Here is a 23,191-nt window from a genome sequence, read left to right on the forward strand (position 1 = left end):
AAAACATACACATAACATTGCATAAAGCACCATAATAAAAGACTAATATGTAGTATTGCGGGATATTTTCGTGCTTTCGACAATAAATTTTGAATGTGTTTCTTTCTCAATACTTTCTTTCCAATCATAAAAGGCCTCTAATGAGGAAAATTCTAAATATCCTTCATCTGTTCTTTTTTCCTGATCACCTTGAAAATGTAAAATAATATTTCGCTTATCAAAATAGGAATTGCACAGTAAACATTTATGGGATTGATGTTTCTGCCGTTGATGAGCTTTTAAACGACAAAGATTGCTGAACTAACGTGTAAAACTAGAACATTTAAATTCGCATTCTTTTCGGCGCTTTATGTCCTGCAGTTTTGGGAGATGAAAATTTGCTATGTGTCTTCTTAAATTAGAAAATATAGCGTAACTTTTCCCACGATCCACACAAGGGAAACATTCCAACGGTTGATTTTCCATTTCAGGAATATATGATCCTGAAAAAGGCCGTTTTATTATTTCAGAAGACATGATAAAATTTTCTGAAGACATATTAATGACAATTCACCAGCTGCGAAATACAAACAATGCTGTGGACTAAAATTCAAAATCAAATCCCTATATATTCAAAATCCCTTTTCCTTTTTCCAGATAATCGAAAAGGATTTATGATCAAAAGTGATTCTTGGGGGTCTAGACGCTTGTAAGAATATGCACTGAAAGCAGCTTAAAATTTCATTCAAATTAGGGAATTTCGGAAACAAGATAAGCATGCGATGTTTTAGGATTAACCAATATTATATTGGCTGCTCAAGTTTGTTTACAATATTTAATGTTATCGAGTGACGCCTTTTTTTGCGCCAAAATATTTCTTATTTCGTTATTTTTTAAAATTATTCCTCAGCTATATCTTAATGAACTTTTTAAGTTTTCTTAGCTTTATTTTTTGAATAATTATTTTATTTTATTACATTTTGCTGATTTAGAGCTAAATAAAAAATCCGCATGCCTCGGTTTCATCAGTTTCTAGATTATTCTGCGTCATCACTTTGATGTTAGCTGTGTCGTCAATTAGGTCATCGAAACGGTCGGCCATTTTGTAGCGTCAACGTGTGTAACGTATTTCCTCAGTGAAGTAGGTAGTAATAATAATTATTATTTCATTTTCGTTTCCATTATATACAGTTCTTAATATAAGTGTAGTTCGTTTATTAATATTAACCCAGAATTATATAATCTGAATTTTACCGCTTGCCTGTTGTCATTTAGGTAGTGTATAATTTTAAGTTCCTTTTTGTTTAAAAAAGCACAGCGTACAATTGTGGAAAGCGAAATATAATTTATCCGCATGAAGTTGCATAAATATTCAGCGATTCCTTTTTATATGCGTTATTTAATCTTGCGAAGTGTATTTACTGTTGGATCATGAAAGTTTGGTATAAAGTCTAATGAATTATATATAACCTTACTATGTATTTAGTTAACTTGCGAGTAATAATAAATTGCTAGTTTTAAATTTGACTGAAAAGTGCCAACCATTAATTTAAATTTTTAATTAATACAGTTTTCACTCATTTTCCGTTTAGCCCGTGAATCTTTACAATCTTTCGTGTCTTTAAACATCTACGTTAAAAAAATCTTTAAACAAAGATACATACAAAAATGTTAAAAGTATCATTTGTTTACATATGGTCTGAGATAAAAAATTGGCTTTCATTTTAGACATTTTGAATTGCTTGGTATGAGAGAATCAGCATTCAATCTGTAACTAGCAGGTAGATATATTAATTTTTCTGTTACGTATGTGTGGAATATCGTAAATGCCGTGTTGAAATAAAATCTCAAGCCAAGTAATCATCAACATAACCACTTTTGGTGTTAATTTAGGAAAATGCCATTTCTTTTTTTTTATTATTGTTTATGTATTAGGTCAAACTGAAAAAATTGTGTGGTTTGTAATTGCAGTAACTAATATCATTACTGTTTAATTTATACAATGGTGACAATTAATATGAAACTTTATTTAAAATTTCTCCACACCCACACTGAATTATTTGGCTAACAGAATTTTTGTTTTGATTGCCTGCGTTTCTGTCTAAAATCTGTGAAATAAGACTAATTGAATAGTTTTAATATTATACACGCAGTTTCAGTATTTAGGAAATAAAATATTGTCGAAGTGATGACTGTTCGGCTCTACTGTAGAATTGGGTTCTCCTTTGATTAGAAACAATTTTTTTTTTTTCTTAAATTTTGGCAATGAAACCTTACTTCTGGTTACCGTGATAGTTTTAACTTTGTTTTAGCTTCCTGATTTTATTTAAATGAAAGTAGATTGATGTGTACATGGACAAATTTAAGGCAGTGTGCAATGCGTAGTTTGTGCAATTCTAGGATGTTTTTTTAAATAAAAATAGATCGATGTGTACATGGATAGAGTTTGTGCAAATCTTTGTCTAGAATTGGGTTCTCCTTTGATTAGAAACAATATTTTTTTTAAATTTTGGCGATGAAACCTCACTTCTGGTTACTGTGATAGTTTTAACTTTGTTTTAGCTTCCTGATTTTATTTAAATGAAAATAGATTGATGTGTACATGGACAAATCAAGGGGCACCCTTGGTTGAAACAGTCTTTAAACTGTTTAAAAGAACAGTCGGTTTAAATTTATTGCTGTAAATATATATGTTCAACTGTAAATATATTAGTTCTTATGTTTGCCTATATCTGTATTTGGTGACCAACCAATTTAACCTTATATTTGTTTTTTTACAGCTGTGAACTTTTTTTAATCTCAACTACGAGCAATGGCAGCTGCATTATTAGTGATTCGAGCACATGTTCTTGGTCAATCAAGAGAAGTGCTATTAAAATCTGGCAAGCTTCTTGTGAGGACTCCAATGATAAATCAGTCTAAAGGGCTTGCTAGCAATGCACGTTCTGCATTTCGTAGGTCTAATGTCATTGCTAGAAGCCCAACACTGAAGGAAAGGCTTCTTGCTCCACAGAAGGGAACAGGTATGTTTTCTTGATATAAGCCTTACAGCTAAGATTTTTATTTTTAAAACAATGCAAAATGATTTGATATTTGTTTTGAAGTAATAAGATCCTCATTTGTGTAAATAATTATGGATTAGAAATTTTAACTTTACTAAAGATAGTGAGTGATATTTAAGTTTTTTAAATTTATGTAATCATATTATATTTTGTTAGAGTTGTAATTTCATTATTGCATTTGAAATAACATGCCTTTGTTTAAGATGTTCCCTTGGAGCAGATGAGAGTTGTAAGGAATTACCCTACAGGAAACTTTACATGAAATGTATAATAAAATTGCTGACTGTAGGAAATAATTTTTAGAAGTGCTATTCAAATTATTCCGAATTTTTATATGACAAAATACATTAATAAACTTTAAAATTAATTTTAAAATAGTAGAATATATTATTTATATATTTTTAATTTATATTTAATTTATATTTAATATATTTTTATTTTGAAGGCATAAACATTTTAATAGTGTTTAAAGTTTTATAAAAAGCCAATGAATAAAAACAAAAAATTTGTAAAAAGACATTAATTTAAGAATTAACTATGCTTTCATGGTTCAACATCCTGAGTCGCCGGTTCGTATCATGTGACCCCAAGTGATCTCATCCCACATAAACTACGCTGCAAAACTCTAATTCTCTCAGTAATTATTTACAGTAATTTGAAGTTAAATCTTAGTTTGAAATACAAGTTTAAATGCAAGAATTATTTCAATTCGTACGAATAGCTTACTCAGAAATTATGTAAAACCGCAGTGCTTTAGTTCTTTAGTGCATTCTGATTAGAATTGATGAATTTAACCCTGGACTCTGTCTTTTCTATATTTTCGCCTTCGGGTGAGTGATGTGATTGCATCCTGATTGACATAATTACTGCGAATGTCCTTGGGGCATAAAATTGAACTATCTGGTAAATATTCTATGTAACTGTATGCCAGTATTAAAAGACTGAATCAATCTGATAAGAAATGGCGGCAACTGGTTTTGAAAATGGGGCATAAAAAGTTACCAGCGAGGATATTCCGTTTGGCATCAGTTGTACCATTATTGGCCACTTTATCGCCTGCGCTGCCAAAACGGAAAAGTACCAAAATTTCTTAACAGCATCCAAACACTTCCTAAAATTATCTGAACTAGAATCTATATAATGGTATCACCACATAAATTCACAAAAATAAGAGTAAAAAATATCCTCCGTTTGAAAATATCCAATGTTCAACCATACGCATTTCCTTTCTACAAACGAGACACTTAATAATGGCTACTAAGTAACGTTCATTTACACAACAGTCAATTAATGCTCCTTTCCCTTTTGTTCCAAACCCTACAGAAACTTCAAATTAATCTTACCACATTCAGCTAATTTACTGTGTAAACCACAAAATAAAAATTTACTTATCCAACACACACACAGCCCTTACCCAAAATCTGACACACACTTACCAAATGTTTTCGCATGATTCAAATTCACTGCAACCAATTACATCATAATAGGGTTTCCATACTATTCAACTACTCAGGTTGTCGTAAATGAGACAACAACTTGGCGATAATACAAGGGGTACCAACTGTAACCGAGATGGTATTTAGATCAAGTAAGAAAATACGGAAACGTTTTAAATAGGAAGGTAGTGTACACCAAATAACATTCTCATGCCTAGATAAAGCCAGTCATGCCACTAGGAGTCCTACATCTCCACATGGCCTTAAACAACATAGATATAATAGTATGACAAATATTTTACCTTATATATATATATATATTGCATATTTTGAGTATGATTTTATTTTCTGTGTTTTTAATCTCTTAAAGTGGATTTAGATATTAAACCGAAATATGTATGCCAAAATCAGGTTAGTTTATCTTCAGCTCTGTCTTTTAAATGATTTTAAATTTTAAAAATATTTTTCTGTTTTCGAAACTTTAATAGTTAAAAAATTCAAGACATTAGCATGCAGTCTGAAGTTTTTTTAATACATTTTATTTTGGTTGATCTTTACATTATGGTAACTTGGCGTTTTTTTGGCGAAAATTTGGCGACCAACTCTCCTTACAGCAACCCTCTATTTTTTTTTTTCCCGCCGCCATTTTGTCTTCATGAAGTAAAGACATGTTTCTTTTCTTTTTATCTACTGAACACTTCTTCCAACAATCTACTAGCCGAATTACACTTATGCGAGAAATTTTATCTAACAAAACTGCTTAATCATGACAAATATTCACTGCAAAATTGGGAAAAAGTGCACAATACCATAATCCTTACGCGTTTTTCAAAATAACACATACACATAAACCATGTACACGGCGACTTATTTTTACTTAAAAAAAATCCAAGAATTGCACAAAAAGGGCATTGCGCACACTCTTCACTATATCCATGTACACTGCTTTTTTCTCATAAATTAGAAAAATTTCACAAAAATACATGACAATTTTCTGAATCTTTAAACCCGGTAAAAAGAACATATATGAAATTACCTGATCGCAAAAAAGTTTATACCCTTTCCAAATATGAACATTTCCACATATAAAATAAATAAAATATCCAAAAACTTTTACCTCTAAATCATCTATAATGTTATACACGTCACCAATGAATTCATACCGCAAGCATTACAAATACTTAGTGTCAAATATTTAAATTATTTCCATGCACGTTTACTTCAACTTAAACGTATACCAAATTTCTATAAACATAAAATTCACAAAATAACTATCATTTAATTAAAATATCACTAAACCATGTACACGTCGACTTATTTTTACTTAAAAAAAATCCCAGAATTGCACAAAAATGGCATTGTGCACTCTCTTCACTATATACATGTACACTGCTTTTTTTCTCATAAATTAGAAAAATTTCACGAAAATGCATAACAATTTTCTGAATCTTTAAACCTGGTAAAAAGAACATATATGAAATTACCTGATCGCGAAAAAGTATATACCCTTTCCAAATATGAACATTTCCCCGTATAAAATAAATAAAATATCCAAAAACTTTTACTTCTGCATTATCTATTATATTACAAATGTCACTAACTAATTCATACCGCAAACATTACAAATGGTTACAAATACTTAGTGTCATTTCCATGCACGTTTACGCAAATTACTTTACTTCCACCTTACATTTAGAACAATGCATAAAAATAATATCCTCAAATAATTAAAAATACTAACTTACCTATTCTTCTTCAGAATCTTGATTATGTGTCCAATAAACTTTTCTTATTTCTGTTTCAGGATCTTTAAAATCATACTTATAGTTCACACCAAGGTACCAGGTAAAATAAATAACTTAATAAAACATCTTTACTTCTATCTCGCACAACCTTAAAGAAACACTTATTACTACCCCTTTCAATCCCACTAAATACCCATGTCGAATTAACTTTAGTTAGGGCCATGGGATCCAAACATTAACGAACACTGTTTCACACAACACAGAATAAAGCCAAATACAAAATTTCCAGATTTTTTCCCGATTTCCCCCCTTTTCCGATTAAAGAACCGTAATTCGTCCATTAATATCACATGACATATCCCATGATATTTCATTTCCCTCACACAAAATAATGCGTAATCGGAACTGAGTACTGCTCACATTATTACCAAAGTCCCAGGTAGTAACCTTTATCGCCTCCAAAATGTCGCCAAACTACCAGTTACCATATTCTAAAGATCAGCCTTTATTTTAATAGATTTTGAGTGCAGAATATAATTTTATCAGTCATTATCAGTATAAGGTTGTGATAAGATATAAGTATTTCTGATAGATTTGTATTTAGTGAATGCTTAATGATATTTCTGTTACAGTACTAAATTTTGAAAAAAAGATTTTAAATACATCTTATAATTAATTTATTTAAATGTTTTACTAAACTTTTTTTTTAATGTGCATAACTGATGGAATTGTAATTTTTTACAGCCTTCGATTTAGGCAGAGGTTTGTTGCTTGGAGCATCTGCATTTGGCGTTGGAGCATTATGCTACTATGGAGCAGGACTTTCATCTGAGCCTGGAGCAATCGATAAATCTGTGTAAGGGAGCTAATGTTACAGTATCATTTACTTAATCTTGTTTAAGTGTATATCAGCATTGTATGCAATATTTCTTTGTGGCACGCAAAAGTCTATAACTTAACTGTTACATAAACATAGAAAGTTTTTGTCATAGTCTAGATTAACATTGGAAGGTATAAACCTGATATATTTGTATGCTGGTTCCTTTTTTTGTGTGGATTAATATACTTGGTTATATTTATGGAAAGTTTATGTGTCTGAATGAACAGTTTTCTAGCAAAGAAGCTTTTGAAATTGGTTGATTTAAAACGTGCGGGGCATCTCTCAGAAGGAAGATGATTCACATTCACTGCATGATGCTTGGATAGACAACCCTAATATTTTCATATGATTGAATGTAGGTAATGACAAAAAATTTAATAGTTGTCTACCATATAAATCATAATAATGTATAATTTCAATATATTTAGAGTTACTAGGAGTGTTTTCGTAGATCTGGCAACCAGAATTCAAAGCTAGATGTAAGACGTCAGCAGTTTTTAGTATCTTGCATTTTATGTGCCATTTGTGTATTTGATGTAAGTGTTCTGGTTCATTAAAATGTCTTTCTATATCAAGAAGCCCATAGATTTAACTTCTGCTACCCAGATAGCCTCTACAAATTATTAGAAGTGGGATCACCAAGTAAAGAGATATTAATTTATTTCCTTCAATTAAAGCAGTAGATCTCGATCTTCACAATAAACTGATGTCAGACCACAAGGTGAACGAAATGAAAAAGTAAAGAAACGAAAGCTGCTTTTGAAATTGCAAGTAAGAAAAACTGCTGAAGCAATAAGTTGTACTTCAGTGTTTTGATTATCCAGAAGCTTTGATTGGTTGATTTTATGCAACTGAAAGCAATGTTTGATTGACTAAAAAAGAAAAACTTTTTATGCGAGTACATTTAGTCCAATAACTTGATAAATATCTGCCATGAAAAAATTGTTATGGGTATATTCTACTGTAAGAACTTAAAATTTTATACCATTATTTAGTATTAGAAGATGATCATAATATTAAGAAGCAGTATTTTAGTGTATTTAGTTAATATAGAAAATTCTTAAGATATCAAATAACGATGGTGCTACAAAGAACATTGATGCAAATTATTCTGAAGTACTGTGAAGCACAATGATGTAGATTGTTCTGAAATCTGAAAACTTAAAATGGTTCTAAAACATGAATACTTCAGATTTCTTAGGTACTAAATATATCCTATGCAACGTGAAATATAGATGATCTCTTATACAGACGAAGCTGTTATAGTAGATACTAATGATGATGAGTATGGAGATTGTATGAATGATGACAACTATTAAGCCAGAGATTTTATGAAGAGAATGACGATGAGATTGAGATTATGAATAAAAATTATGATAAAATTGTATGGATATTGAACAAAATGAAGACGGTACAGATGCCAATGGCAGCAAAGCAAATAACTGTAAAGGAAAGCTGGCGAAGTTTCCTGTTGCATGAAGTCGTTATCCAGTTTGTAAAAGAAGCTGTCTCTTTCAAGGTGGAAGAATCATGATTATTGCCGAATGTATGAACTGACGAAAAATTAAATAATTGGCTTAGCATATAAATCAGAATGATATATAATTTAAATCTGTTTAGAGCAGCAGTTCTCAACCTTTCGACTAACATGTATCATCTAAACAAAAACTGAAAAGCTTTATCACTGCTATTTTACAATGATTATTTTTCAATTTTTCAATAGAAATGTTAAAAATAAATATATTTTGCCATTTGCACAGCCTATTGGTTATTTGTATTAAATATGCACACATAAAAAATATTTTAGATTAAAAATTGGTTACCATTTTTATTATCAAAATTTAAGTTATAATACTTTGATTCTAAAATCTAGTGTGAAATTTGGTCCTGTTTAAAAGAGAGAATTTTTTTTTTTTTTTTTTTTTTTTTTTTTTGTGTGTGTGTGTGTGTGTGTCTGGTCTTATTTCACTTAGTTTTAACCACAAATTAGGATCCACTTTTAATTTTGTTCTGTATTTAATTTTTAAATGTAACATTGAAGAAAATCTTTGTTCACACAAATAGGTTGTGCAAAAAGGGAATAAAAATTTAAAAGCTTTATTTGAAATGCCCTTAAAGTTATTTTTCGATTCGGACAAAAGTTAACACGTGTATTATTTTTGAAATCTTCAGTTCGAGTTCGATCACAGGACATTTCTCTCATTTTCTTTTCTTTCAGGAGATTTTTGAATTTAATAGTTAAAAATACTTTTTCTTTGCATAACACCGGTTCAGAAACCCTGGTTTAGAGTTATTAGGAATGCTTTCATAGTTTTGGCAATAAGAATTAAAATTTAGAGGTAGTTAGTTGTAAGATATCTTCTGTTTTCTCTTAGTATCTTGTATGCGTATTTGGTAGGCGTTCTGGTCCATTAAAATGTTTATCTAAATTAAGAAGCCCATAGATTTAACTAATAGTTTTGGTGTATTTAACACACTAAAACTAAAAAATTTTCATGCCATGAAATTAGCCTGTACATGTATTTCGTTCGCTTCCTATGATACATCACCTGACATCGGCTGGAAGAATGTTGTTAATGAATTTGCTAAAATCGTTTTAATAATAAATATAATGTCAAATTATATACCGTAATTTCCGGAAGAAAGGCCACCGCACTCGAGAAAAATGGCGGGGAAAAAATTAAAATTACACAGAAACGCCGTGATAGATTAAATTGCCCGTGACATCGTCATGGGCCGTATAGATGCAAAAACTCAACCTAAGTCCTCATATATGACATACCAGTTAAGAAAAATGCATGAAATGAAACCATAACTCAAAAATAAATTAAAGGTAAGAAATGTGGAAAATATATTTACACGTATATACTTATATTACCCACTAAAGAAGTCCATATTTGTAATACTCGGACTATATTATAAAAAATGTTGCAACAACAAAATATTAAATTTGGATGACAAAAGGAAATTTTAAATTTTACTTACGAATTACAGCAAACTATACATCATATGAAGCCATCAAAATCTGATTCTTCACTATCTGAATTAAAAAGATTTAGTAAATCGTGATCTAAGTCTTCCAGATCGTCACATTCATCCTCTTGGTTTACAGTCTCTTTATCTAAGGATATAATTTCAGCTTCTTTGAACCCCGCTATTATTGACGATGTTTCTACCAATTTCCACGCACTTCCTGCCCACTTTGCAATTTCTTCATAAGATGCTCTACGCATTTTACCGCTTTTGGTTTATGTATGCAATCCTTCACTCATCCAACATTCCCACCGCTTTCGGACTTCAGCTTTGAAGGATTTATTATCTGACAAATATAATGGTTGTAAGATTTTTGTCAAACCACCATTAATTATTGCTTCGGTCGTAGACAATTTTTGACATCTGGTTTTCACTGACTCAAAGAAATAAGCACGCATGGAATCCATTACGAATAACCCTTTTGGTTGGAAAAAAGATCCCATACGACACTGACAAACTTTTTGTAGCCACTCGTGCATGATTAAATAATTACGTCATTAGGAAAATCTCCCTTCGGAATAGTCTTTCGTTTAAAAATGATCATCGGCTTTAGCTTGCCACCGTTTGCAGCACAAGCTAACATGCATGTAAATGACGTTCTTTTATGCTCCGTCATAAACACACAGTTTTTGTACCAGTTTCATCAACAGTTCTGTTTGCAGGAGAGTCGAAAGCTAACGGCGTTTCAACCATATTTATTATCTGCGACCGAAGAAGTTTTTTTTTTTTTTTTTTTTTTTGGTCAATAATAGCTGTCACATATTTTAGAAAAGATGACTTTTTATCCTGCCAGTCCATTGGTAATTGTTGCCCGACTGTTGTTCTAGTACGCAGAGAAATATTTTTTCTTTTCATAAATCTGCTACACCTCCTTTGAAATCATTTATGTTCATTCGTTTTGCTATAAATTTTGTTTGTAAGCGAATTTTTACAGTCGAAATTGCCATTCCCTTTCCTCGTTGCTCCTTCATCCAGTTTGCAAGGTCGTTTCTGTTGTGGCATATTTTTAAGAAGTTCTTTTTCAGTTCTCCAACGTCGAATACATCTGTCATCCACTTCAAACTTTCGAGCTGCTGCTCGATTTCCAGTTTGTCCAGCACGTGAAATTACATTGAGCTTAAAACCAGCAGTATATCTTCTGTGCCGTTTAGGGACATTTTCAAAAATTTTCCACTCCCTTCTTACTTAAAAACTATCCAACAAGTACTTGTACCCAAACTAATGGGATCCGTATCTGGCAGAATGGCAAGAAAAATCCATTTATGCTGAAGGGGAAATACGTCAGAGTTCGTTATTGCGAGGCAGGTGGAGTCATGTCTGCCTTTGAAAAAAATTGCAGAAAAGGCAGGGGTGGGAAGAGGATGGGTCCTGGAAGATTCATCGAATGGCAGAGAAGAGAGACTATTCAAACTGATGAGAATGTTGATTTGAATGGGGGAAGAATGTTATTGTTCTGAGATCTCGTTTAGGGTGAATAAGGCATGTAGGTCCGTTCAAGGGAAAGAATGTAAACAAAATAACGTTCGCAAAAAGCAACAGAGTGTGTCTTTTGTGTGGGAACAGCACCAGTCTATGCACAATGACAAGGCCATCCAAACTATGTACAATGACCATCATAGGAAATATTTTATTTTTAGTGTACCTAAACGCAGCATGGGTAGATACGCCGAACCCGCTGAAAATTTAAGTTTTAAACACGTAAACGCCGCAGCGTTTCTTCCGGAAATTACAGTAATAATTTTTCATATAGTTGATAATGCTTATTAGCTTGGGATTTGAGGCATGATACCAGCTGCTGCTGGAGAGTGTTAAGAATATCATATTTAAAAAAAAAAAAAAAAAAAACAACTTTTACAGGCTGGGAGAAGTTGTTAATAAATAAGTGGTAAAGTGCAGAATCGCCCAGTTATTTGTTTGGCGCTTTTTACAAGAGTAAGAAGAATTTGATTTTTGTCAATTTTCTTTACATTATAAGTGAAAATAGGTCGATGTGTACATGAATAAAGTCAAGGGAGTGCGCAATGCCATTTTTGTGCAATTCTGGGATTTTTTTTTTTTAGTGCAAATAGGTCGATGTGCCCATGGATACCGAGTATGTGCAATTCTTAAAAACGTGCCAAGCAGTGGGCGGTTCTGCACTTTCCTGTGTGTAAGTAATGAATGTATTACAACTTATTTTGTTACACGTGGAATAGCCCATATTTTATTTATTTTTACAGGATGTGGCCGAATTATGTAAAAGACCGAATTAAAGCTACTTATGCCTATTTTGGAGGAAGTATTGCTATTACTGCTGCATCTGCTTTTGCTGTCAGTCAATCACCTAAGCTGATGAGCCTTATGATGAAAAATTCATGGCTTGTGAGTATAATATAAATAATCTCATAGAATGTATGCTAAGTATTTATAAAGATCTTCATTCATAAATTTTATGTGTTAACTCTTTTACCCATTGTAGCGACATCTGGTTTTGTGATTTAGGTGGACATTGTGGCAATTTATACAAATAATTTTTTTAAGTTGTTTGGTGTGTAATTTAAATGGGTACTTTCAGATTATGCACATACTCCTCCTCCCAAAAAGTATTCACACATAATGTGTTATGTTGCCAAAATGTATTTGTGACAACCCTTGTATGCACCTAGCAGATGAGCACCAGTAATTAGTTTTTGTGGTATTGACGACAATCATTAATATTGCATTGATTGCATTCTTGTTTTTTCATGTAAGGAATTGCAATGGAGCTGTGAAGTTTTCAGGTGATGAAAGCATTGCATTTTTTTTTTTTTTTTTTTTTTCTGGAAATATAGCATTTGTCTAGCACTAGAAATTAAAAAATTTTCATTCCATGAAATTGTGCTTATAAAGGTGCCGATGTCAAATTTATTCAGTTAGGTAATTTTTTAAAACAAAAACAGGTTACTGTGTTCATGTGAAAACAACAGCATGTACAATGCCTCTCTGAGGTTTTTAAATGAAAACAGACTATTGTGTATGCGGTAAGCATAATGCCAGGTAGTGCATGTTGCCAAGTTTCTAAAATTTTCTGAAGTTTTTAGAAGTTAAAAACAGATGTTGTTTACACACGTTTCTAATTTTGCCAGTTAGTTGTCGTCTCATTTAATGTTTAGTATGCTACCATTTTTTTAAATGGTTGCCGTCTTTCGCATCTTAGCTTGACGAAAAATTCACCAGTGTTTAGAAATTTTTTGGAGGGGGATGGCCTAATCAGGAAGAACCACTAAACGAATTTTCTGAGAACAGGATGAGAGAAATATGAATTTTTTAAACAGATAACAGCATTTTTCAAAATTTATATCCGTAAAATACTAAAACAATGATCAATAATTTATATTAGTGTATTTTTAAAAAACTCTGTGTTTTATTTAGGATAAATTTCCTCTATATACAAATTATTTACATTTTACTTAAATATGTTTGCAAATTATGATATAAAATTTTTTGTTTAATAAATGTAACTGCAAAGTGTGACTTAAAACTGCCATCATGCTAAGGTATGAATTAATTTCATGAAATTTAAAAGTCTTTATTCCGCATTTTAATGCAATAAATATAGCTTATTTCAGCCAGATTGGTTAAGAATTGTTTATTCCAAAGCAGTCTTTTCTGCATTAGAAAAATTTCTAAAAAAAGGATTGTTTGTAGTATCACCGCATATCCTGTAAAAGGGTTTGCCATTAGCTTTAATGTATTAATAACTGAATAGCCATTTGATCAGTAATCATTTAGTAAAATCCCTAAATTTTGCTAAATTGAATATCAGCACATTTGTATTTGTTTCATGTACAAACGAATATGCGATTTGAGATTTTGAAAGATTACGACGATCTAAGATATGGCATATGGAATCTTTGAAATTCAATCTTGAATTTATATATACTGAAAGAATTGCCTATTTATGCAATACATTTTGTTATGTTTGCTATTTTTCTTTATATCAACATTAGCTATTTTATGTAGAATATTAAAAAGATTTCATTAAATATCTGTTTATCAAAAGCAAGAAAAACGTGGTGTCTAAAAATTACTGTAACATTTTGAGTAACTGTAGTCAAAGATTAAAGAACCGCAATGCAGTTCTTTAATCTTCGACTTTCTGTACCATCCTGTCCATACACAACACAAATTTCTTTTTGTGTGAAATATAATCACACATTTTGGTGTGATGAATGTGGGTGGGCTCTGCATCATGATCAAACTTGTTGGAATATGTAATTTTTTTGTGTAATCATACATTTCTGTTTCTTATACACAAAAAATTAGATGTATGTTCGTCATGTTTTTAAATGCACATATGTATAAAAAAGAAAATTGGTGTATTTTTCCTCTAATAACTTGGTCACTACTAAAGCTATCGTCGCTAAACTTTATACAATTCTTTTCTGAGTCCTGGAAAAAGTCGTCGTCCATTTTTTTCAGGTACTTCCACTAGTTTATGAATAAACTGCGAAACATGAAACGGGATTATGATAGGTTATTGGGGTAATCAGTTGCTGGCATTAAATATAAGATAATCTTAAATAAAGGATTAAAGATAAAGCACTAAAAAATGCTTGCAATATATTGAAATAAAACTGCAATATTCAACCTCCAATCTTGTAAAGAGTTCATCATAATCATAATTCATTGGGCGAACACATATATGTTTGAACTTCTTAGTAATGCTAGTTTCTTTTTGTCATTCCTGACCCATCTCATTATTATGTTGGAGTAAGAGATTCGTAGCAATGTTGCACAGCAAATCAGTCAATCATGATTAGATTTTTTACTAAGATATTGTTAATCTCAGATTTATCCAAGACTTGAAAATTAGTTTGAAGATACAATCTAGACTACGTGCTGAGTCTCTTTAAGAAAGTATTGAAATTAACCAAATAAATGTAAGAAGACCTAACATTGATTGACATAGATTTTACTTTAGCAGACAAGCTTTCAGTTTTCAAAACACATTTGCCTCCTTCACAAAACATTGAATTTCAACGTTCACGAATATACCCAAACCTGATCATAATGCTATCTAGCCACATTGGATTACCATCTGGCCACATCAGATTTTTTTCAAAATGTCATTAGTTTAGTCATGAAAAAAGTTATCAGTGTTTTTGACAGTGTAAATTCCAGGCCATGCAGAGAATTTTTCAGTGACCGTATGAAAATCTGAGAGTTCAAAGTCTGATGAATATGAGGGTGACACAAAATGTCCAAGCCATACTTGGGAAGTCTCTCTACATTTATCAAAATATAGAACTAACTGAGCAATGTTCATGATAGAAGATTGGTCAGTTTTGGAGTTCTTCGCTTTGATTTCTGCTTTTAAATCTGCCATTCAGGAACAATATTTTTCTGATTTTGCTGTCTGATTTAGTAGCAATAATTTATAATATACAGTTCTTTTTGTAGTCTTACTATACACAAAGCATTGCTTTTTTTAGGATTTCTCCTTTTGAAGTTATTAAAGGATCATGTCTTATCCCATGATCTTTTTCTTTTAATGTTGTAGAATATCTACTTCTCATCTGCAGCAATTAGTCATTTCAAAAAAGGACTTTATTTTGTTTTAGCAAAGAATATCACATGATGGCATTTGAGCAATTCTCAATATATTGTTACAAAATGTCCAGGCGCAGTAAGATGGCCTCCCCGCAAAGCAACTTTAGGGTTAAGATAGGGTTGCCACATTTGGCGAGAAATCGCCCATTTGATGACGAAATTGGCAATATATCATGGACGGTTGGAGAACCTTCTGAACAAATTCTTACTGGTTTAGCCCAGAATGTTCTTGAACACCAGTCAAAAGCTATAAGCTATATAAATCCTGCTGGTATGCGGAGAGTTAGTTACGAGTTAGTTGGTGTCTCGTCTAGGAAGTCAGTCCGTTCGGAGTCGATCAAGTTGACAGCCGGGCAGCGAGTGCCGAGTGGGTCGTCGAGTTCACCGAAGGAGTCTCTTAGTGTATTGCGGTTAGTGCATCATCGAGAGAGTGTGTTGAGCACCGGGAAAGACTGAACTGAAAAGTCGGGAGCCATTCTCTGTGTGTCATTGTGTGCATCGCGAGTTGTAGCATGGAGAGTCTCGAGAGTACGAGAACGACCGAGCAGAGTTGGGAGCTTTACTCTGGTGCTTTGCAGTGAAGGTGCCTCCGCCGTCATAGCCTGACAGTGTGAAGGCTATGTTGCTGATTGTTCCAGCGTGTTTATTGTAGATCTTCGAGGAGTGTAAAAGTGTTTTGGAGCTGTCCTGATTAATATTGGTAAATAAAGTGTGTTTCGAAACTCCATCAAATGTCGTCGTTATTCACTCCAAATCTATGAACCCCGTACCTATGTCCTTAGAGTCTATATACAACACAGATTTTATGAGTAGTCTGACTATATGTGAGTTTTTTCTTTTTTTAAAGAAATAATATGACAGGATCATTGAGTTCTTTCTTCTTAGCACTGCATTGACAAAATTCTGCCACAACTCATGCTAGAATTACACACTGCAAGCAAGCAATACTGCAGACTGCATTTTAAAAACCGGCTTCGACCATTCTTTCTTCTTATGAAGAGATACAAAATAATTAGAAGAAAATATGGTTTCATTTTTTTGGGTGGAGATAGAATATTCCAGAAGACCTAGTATTTCCAGAACAAAAATAATTAGATATTTTTGTTAAAAATATAACACAGGAGCAACAGTTTAAAGTTACGATTTTATTTGCATGTGTGCATGCCTGCATTCAAAAAAATCTTTTAAGTATTCATTATGAATGTGCAAAAACAATTTTAAACTTTGTTAAAGCATGCTGGAGATTAAATTTTGCTGTAGGAGGTTTTTATTTAATGAAATGTACTTATAAATATGGCTTAGCTGCCAACTCTCCCTGTTTCACCCGGAGACTCCCGGTTTTTCATCATACCTCTTGATCTTCTGCTAGATTGCCAAATCTCTCAGTTTTTAATTTTTAGCTTTTTACTCAGGAAAGTGTTTTTTAGCAGTAAATGAAATTTATTGAATTAATGAAACTTAAAAATGTGCAAATTCTGTTCCACCCTTGGTGATTTTCGGAATGATTTTTCTTAAATGTTATTTCATCTGAACTGTATTTTTTATTACATTTTATTGACTTTTTTCTAATTAAATTTCACTTTATGCGAGTTGCCTTAATCTAGCGTAAGCATTTGTTGATTTTATGTGAAGACTGAACAAGTGTTAAATTGGTTTATATTTATTTTACTATGTTATGTTACATTTATTTCTAAGTTTATCCAGATAAATATTATGCATATTAATTATTAATTTAATTTCCATCGTATTTAAATGTACTTAAATAGGTAGCTTTTCTTTCTCCGTTTAGGACTTCTTCAGTACAAAAGTGTAAGAAAATTACAAAATAAAATTAGCCCAAGACCATAAAATTTAATATATCTAATTAAATACTAAATTGTTTCACAAGAATATGGTAAAATTAAATTAAATTTAAATAATTCTCTTGCAAATAATTCTCTTGGCGCAATTGCTGCAAGGAATGAAATTTGAATTTAACAAATTATTAAATTTTAAATTTATATTAGCTTTATATGAATAGAGAATATCTGTTAAATTAATTAAATACTAATATATTTTGAATTTTGATGACAATTTGAGTAACCTGAATCGTGTATTATAAAGTGAATTTGAGTTGGTTTGGAGATCCTGTGAAAGGGTATTGCCACACAAGATGAAAAACTCCCAGTTTTGTGGATTTCAAAGTTGCAGCTATGGCATAGAAATTCAGTTTGGTGCATGATTATTTTTTCCATCATTATTTAAACACAGTTATTGAAATTTTGATTTTAGGCAATTGGAGCTACTTTTGCAGCTATGATTGGTAGTGGCATGGTTGTTCGATCTATACCATATTCAGAAGGCTTGGGAGGAAAACAGCTTGCTTGGATGGTTCATAGTGGTATAATGGGAGCTGTTGTTGCACCTTTGTGCCTGCTAGGTGGGCCTATTTTAATGCGAGCTGCTTGGTATACTGCAGGTGTTGTTGGTGGTGAGTATATGCATTTGATAGTTTTTATGTATATTGAGCATTAAAAATAGTCTACCATTAAGGCATGTGGTGAAAATAGATTTTAAAAGAAATATTCAGTGTAACTGAAGTTATTACTGCAGTTCTGTTGAATATTTCTTTCAAGTATTTCAGTATTAACTGAAGTGATAAACTAGGATCTTGCTGAAATTCTCTTAATATCATAGACATGTATTTATTTAATAAAGATTTGTTTTGTGCAATAGAGATACTTGTCATATTAGTTTTTACTAAATATTTTTACGTTTTTATCAATAAAATTATGAAATTTTTTAAGCTAATGAATGATATGATCTGAATTTAAATTTCTTTTAACTGCAGTTCTGCCTTTCAGCTGTATTTTGGAATTATTGTTTATTATTATGGTGGTCATGTGGAAGACATTTTTCAGGGTGAAATGTATCAAAGGATTGCCAAGCTGAAGAATAATTAATTATAACAGTTAAAATAATAAATTGTTCGGTCAAGATTTAACAAGCTTAGTTGTTGAAAATCACTTTCCCTTATTTACTTATTGCATTCCTTTAATTTGATTATATCCTATTCATTTTCTCTTAAATTGATTTTGCATTAACTTTACTATTTCGTTATAATGTTTTTAGGGTTATCAGCTGTTGCAGCTTGTGCCCCAAGTGAACGATTTTTGTACATGGGAGGCCCTCTAGCCTGTGGGTTAGGTGTTGTATTTGCATCATCTTTAGGTAAGCATTTTAGTACGCCCTCCTTTTTTTTATAAAACTGTTAAAGAATGTTCGATTATGCTGCTGTTTATTGTTAAATTATGTGTTCTGTGTATTATGAAAAAATAGTGAAATGTTTTTTGTTAAATTTATATCTGCAAGGTCTAATAATTTTAATAGGAGTTTCTTAATGCAAAAATAAATGTTTGTATGTGATCAATAAATTTATTTAAACCAAGATTTTCTCTGAGTTGTTTGAGGTAATTAGGTGGGTAGGGTTGTATGGGAGTAGAATATATATATCAAAATTTATACTGTATTATATGAATTCTTAATCTGTGAGTCTCTTGGGGGTTGTTTATTGCATTAATAGTAGAAAAAATTTTATACAAATTAGTAAATTTTTATAAAACTTAAACCAACCAATTTAACTTGTAGGTTCAATGTTTTTCCCACCTACAACTGCTTTGGGTGCTGGACTGTATAGTATCAGCATGTATGGAGGCCTTGTCCTCTTTGGAGCTTTCTTATTGTATGACACTCAGAGAATAGTTCGCATGGCTGAAACATATCCAGTATATGCTATTAAACCATATGACCCTATAAATGCGTAAGTATTGGTATTTTGTTTATCCATATTAGTGTATAATAGTTTTGATACTTATAACTTTAAAATTCTCTAAATCCACTAAGATAATTAATAAATAGTTAATGTGTGTGGGCTTTTGAGTAATGATTTGCAAAATGTGTGTGTGTGGGAAATATGTATTTAGTGTGTTAGTGTATTTGTCATGTTCAGTGTTCTTTCTTTTGGGGGGAAGGTGACATTCCTGGAACAGCTCCACACTTTAACAAGTCTTTCAAAATTGCTTAATGACCTTTCAGAAACATCCTACACTAAAGTTTAATCACAAAGCATTTTTACTTTTATCTGTAGGTATGTTAAGGAAAAAGGTCATATAAAGCTATATTCAGACTTCCAGCAGGGCTTCTTTGGAACCTTAATGCTGCTTTAGATATTGCTAATGGGTCCATAAAAAATAATTGTGTAGTTTTGAGTAGATTAATTTTCATCTAGGGATCTGAGACTGTTTTCATGGGTTTCTCAACTGTGAAAAAGTATAGAAGTGCTGATTGTGTAGTTTAGCTGTTTGTATCTTTTCATGTAAGTAATTTTCCACAGTATTTGGAAATACATGATTTCGTATTATCTAGAAGCTTTATTTGATTCTTCCTTTTTTAGAATATCATATAATACATAGAATAATACTTCATTGATTATTTGTTGAAATGTATGATCTGTTTATTTCAGTAACCAAGGTACTTGGCATTCGCTTTAGATAGTTTGATATCCATTTTAAAATTTTTTCAAAATGTTGATTAAAACATGAAAAGGTAGCTTTTTTTAAGTTAAAATCAAAATTGAATAGTGTTATTGAATAGCATTCGACATTTCTCATATTAAGCTAAGTTGAAAGATGAAAAATACGTACTGTTACAGAGCACAATATTGAGTGATACAATAGGGTGATTTTGTTCATTCCAACCACTTTCCCTAGGGTACTCATAATGTTAAACTCTTGTCTATATTTTTCTTGGAAAATAGCACTATGCTTTAGCTACTACTTGAATATTTCTTATTCTTAAATGAAAGCTGTTATTTTATTTTTTACATATTTCATTCAATTGAAACATTTTAATTAGAAATTGCGAGCAGATAAAGTACCAATATCAGTTCTCAAAGAATAGTTAATTTATGTACTTAAATTTAGTTTTCAAGCTAAATCATTAACTATAATAGCTGTGTGATGCATGGTAACGTACTGGTCCACTTTGGCCATTGATTGACGTATTTCCATTTGGTGAAACCACTGTTTAAAATTAATAGTAACTGTTCTGGCACAAATGGTATCTAAAGAAAATGAGTCCATAGAAATGTGCTGTATGCAAATATTTCCATGTGCCCTTGTATAGATACTGCATAAAAACTACCTCTGAATATTAAAGATCACATTACTTCATAATTTCTATGTTAAATCTTGATAACAGGAAACAACATTTAGATGGCAGCATTTTCTCTGTAAAGACTGGAAAAAAATACAAGAATGTAACATGTTATGTATATGATTCTTTTCATAGAAATATTAGGGTATTTTTTCTTTATCTGCCTGCAGATCTGGCAATCTTAATCTCATTATGTTTAGGCGGCCATTTTTATTCTTGAAATTCTCTTTTGAGTCTCAGACATTAAGAATAAATAAAATAGAGAGGAATAAAAAATTATTTCTAACCTCAAACATTATACTACATACTAAAATTGAACACTTTAGGTCATATTAAGAAAAATTACTCACGAATATATTACATTTTTCACTTGCTTAAAATAATTTCATATGAAATATTTATTTTTTGTTTGTCTTATTATTAGTTATTATTATCATATTATTTGTTCTTTTGATTTTATGATATTGTATTGTGAGTAGAGGAATCATTTTACTGTTAGTTGAACAAAATGGACAACTCTGCTGAAAATCAGAGTTTAAAATTATAGATTTTGCAATATTTGAAGCAAAGAATTTTCAGAATAGGTCTTGGAAGTTTTTGGAAACGAAGCCGAAAATGTTTTCCTCTGATGTTTTTTACTTTCATTTTATAGTCCAGAAGGATAACAAAAATATTTATGAAAGCAACTTCTAAAATGCTTTCTACTACCCTGTAAGGAAAAAAAGGGGGGGGAAAGACTCTGTCAAACTTATTATAGAAAACCTCTTGTGAGGGGAATTCATAATTTAATATTTATCATTCAGCTGCGAATTGCTTATTTACACATGAGAAGAAATGGCAAAAATTAAACCTATTTATAAATATACCTGTGATAGTTTTAACCCTCTGACTGCTCAATTTGTGTACCGAAATCGTTTCCCAAAAAAATTCCTCGACCCCCCCCCATATTTTAAATCTATATATGCATTGGAGAATTTAAATATGCATTTGTTCTTTCTAGAAAAGATTTTTGTCATGAGAAACTAAGCTGTCAGGAAAACCAATTTCAGATTTTATCACAAATAATAATAAATTTCAATTGAATTAACAGTTTATTTCTATTTATTACATAATGTAAAGTAAAATGAATAAAACTAAAGGAAATATAATGCACTGAGGAAAAAATACCTTAGAAATCTAGTTTAGTACGATAGAGTTTGAAACAGAATTCAAGACAAAGTCCAATTTCGCAGTCTTTGCACCAAACTCGTGTTTCTTTGCAAATTTTTTTGTTTCCATTTGCATCGTTCTTTCATCAGTCACTGAACATTTTCTAGCAGCCATTTTTGATTAGAAAAAGGCAGCAAACATGATGAAGTTAGAGCGGTAAATACCAAGTTCCTTCAGATACCGCAATTTAGTGGATGATTAACATCTGTTAGTCAAAATCTAAATTAAATATCTAGTATTGTAATATAATTTATTTCGCTGGTTAAACAGTGAAAAGATGGGATGCGCTCCTCAATAAAGGATGAAAAACACATTCCCGCAAAAATTGAGGGATGAGCAGCCAAAGGGTTAAAAACATTTTTGTGCTATATATCATGTATAATGCAGCAGAGATAAAGGCATTGAGTTTTATCTCAGAGGCATGTTGATGCAATTTATCACATATCATTATATGGGTTTGTAGCAAGTCCTAACTGATTTGTTTTGTAATAATTGTATAGTATTAAAAACTGGTAACTCTGAAAATTTTGCTTTTTTTTCCCCCTTTAGGTCAATTTCAATATACCTGGACACATTGAATATTTTTATTCGTATTGCAATGCTTTTAGCTGGTGGTGGTTCAAGAAGGAAGTGATATTTATACAAACCAAACATTAGTTGTAAATATTTTGAGATACTGTAAATATTTTGAGATGCTGTAAATTTGTAGATACTAAGGCGATGGAGTGTAAAGGCACAACGCTACCTCAAACATGGAGCGTTAAGTCATAACGCTACTTTCTGTTACTTCGGAAAAGCACAACGTTACCTCATGAGTTAGCATTGTGAATTTTATTGATTCTGCCATCATATATTTAACCTGTTGATGATTCTAAAGCTTGCATTTTCATTTTGAGATCAGATAAATTATTTAAAGTTTAATAGTAATAAAACAGCTACTTTTAAAAATTGTGTAATTAATGATCCACCCTTTTTTTTCAAGAAAAGTGAGATATGTATATAAAATTTATGATTTTAAAAGTGTACAAATTGTAAAGTTTGTTTCTTTAGTGAAATTCCAATAAAATTACTTGTTAACTCTTA

General features: G+C 31.3%; 1 protein-coding gene across 3 annotated transcripts; it reads left to right on the forward strand.

Annotated features, from left to right (window-relative positions):
• Positions 1-961: 961 nt before the first annotated feature.
• Positions 962-23,191, forward strand: LOC146995861 (growth hormone-inducible transmembrane protein-like). 3 transcript variants are annotated; one of them, XM_085821902.1, is made up of 8 exons: positions 962-1,120; positions 2,760-3,002; positions 6,967-7,078; positions 12,355-12,496; positions 17,978-18,176; positions 18,818-18,916; positions 19,334-19,505; positions 22,658-23,191. In XM_085821902.1, the coding sequence occupies exons 2-8, from the start codon at positions 2,792-2,794 to the stop codon at positions 22,740-22,742; spliced, it is 1,020 nt and encodes a 339-aa protein (XP_085678028.1). In that variant the 5' UTR covers positions 962-1,120; positions 2,760-2,791; the 3' UTR covers positions 22,743-23,191. The 3 variants fall into 3 exon arrangements, with proteins under 3 accessions (XP_085678028.1, XP_085678030.1, XP_085678029.1); XM_085821903.1 differs by having other exon boundaries at positions 989-1,124; XM_085821904.1 differs by lacking the exon at positions 18,818-18,916.

The sequence above is a fragment of the Stegodyphus dumicola genome, chromosome 8 (assembly GCF_044657685.1).
Source record: "Stegodyphus dumicola isolate Sdum_Otavi_A_Nest chromosome 8, ASM4465768v1".
In the NCBI taxonomy this organism is placed as follows: domain Eukaryota; kingdom Metazoa; phylum Arthropoda; class Arachnida; order Araneae; family Eresidae; genus Stegodyphus; species Stegodyphus dumicola.

Coding starts and splice junctions, on each gene's coding strand:
- LOC146995861 (XM_085821902.1), top strand. CDS start 2,792: ATGGCAGCTGCATTATTAGTGATTCGAGCACATGTTCTTGGTCAATCA. Junction 12,497..17,977: donor TGATGAAAAATTCATGGCTT/GTGAGTATAATA, acceptor TTTTGATTTTAG/GCAATTGGAGCTACTTTTGC. Junction 18,917..19,333: donor TGTATTTGCATCATCTTTAG/GTAAGCATTTTA, acceptor TTTAACTTGTAG/GTTCAATGTTTTTCCCACCT.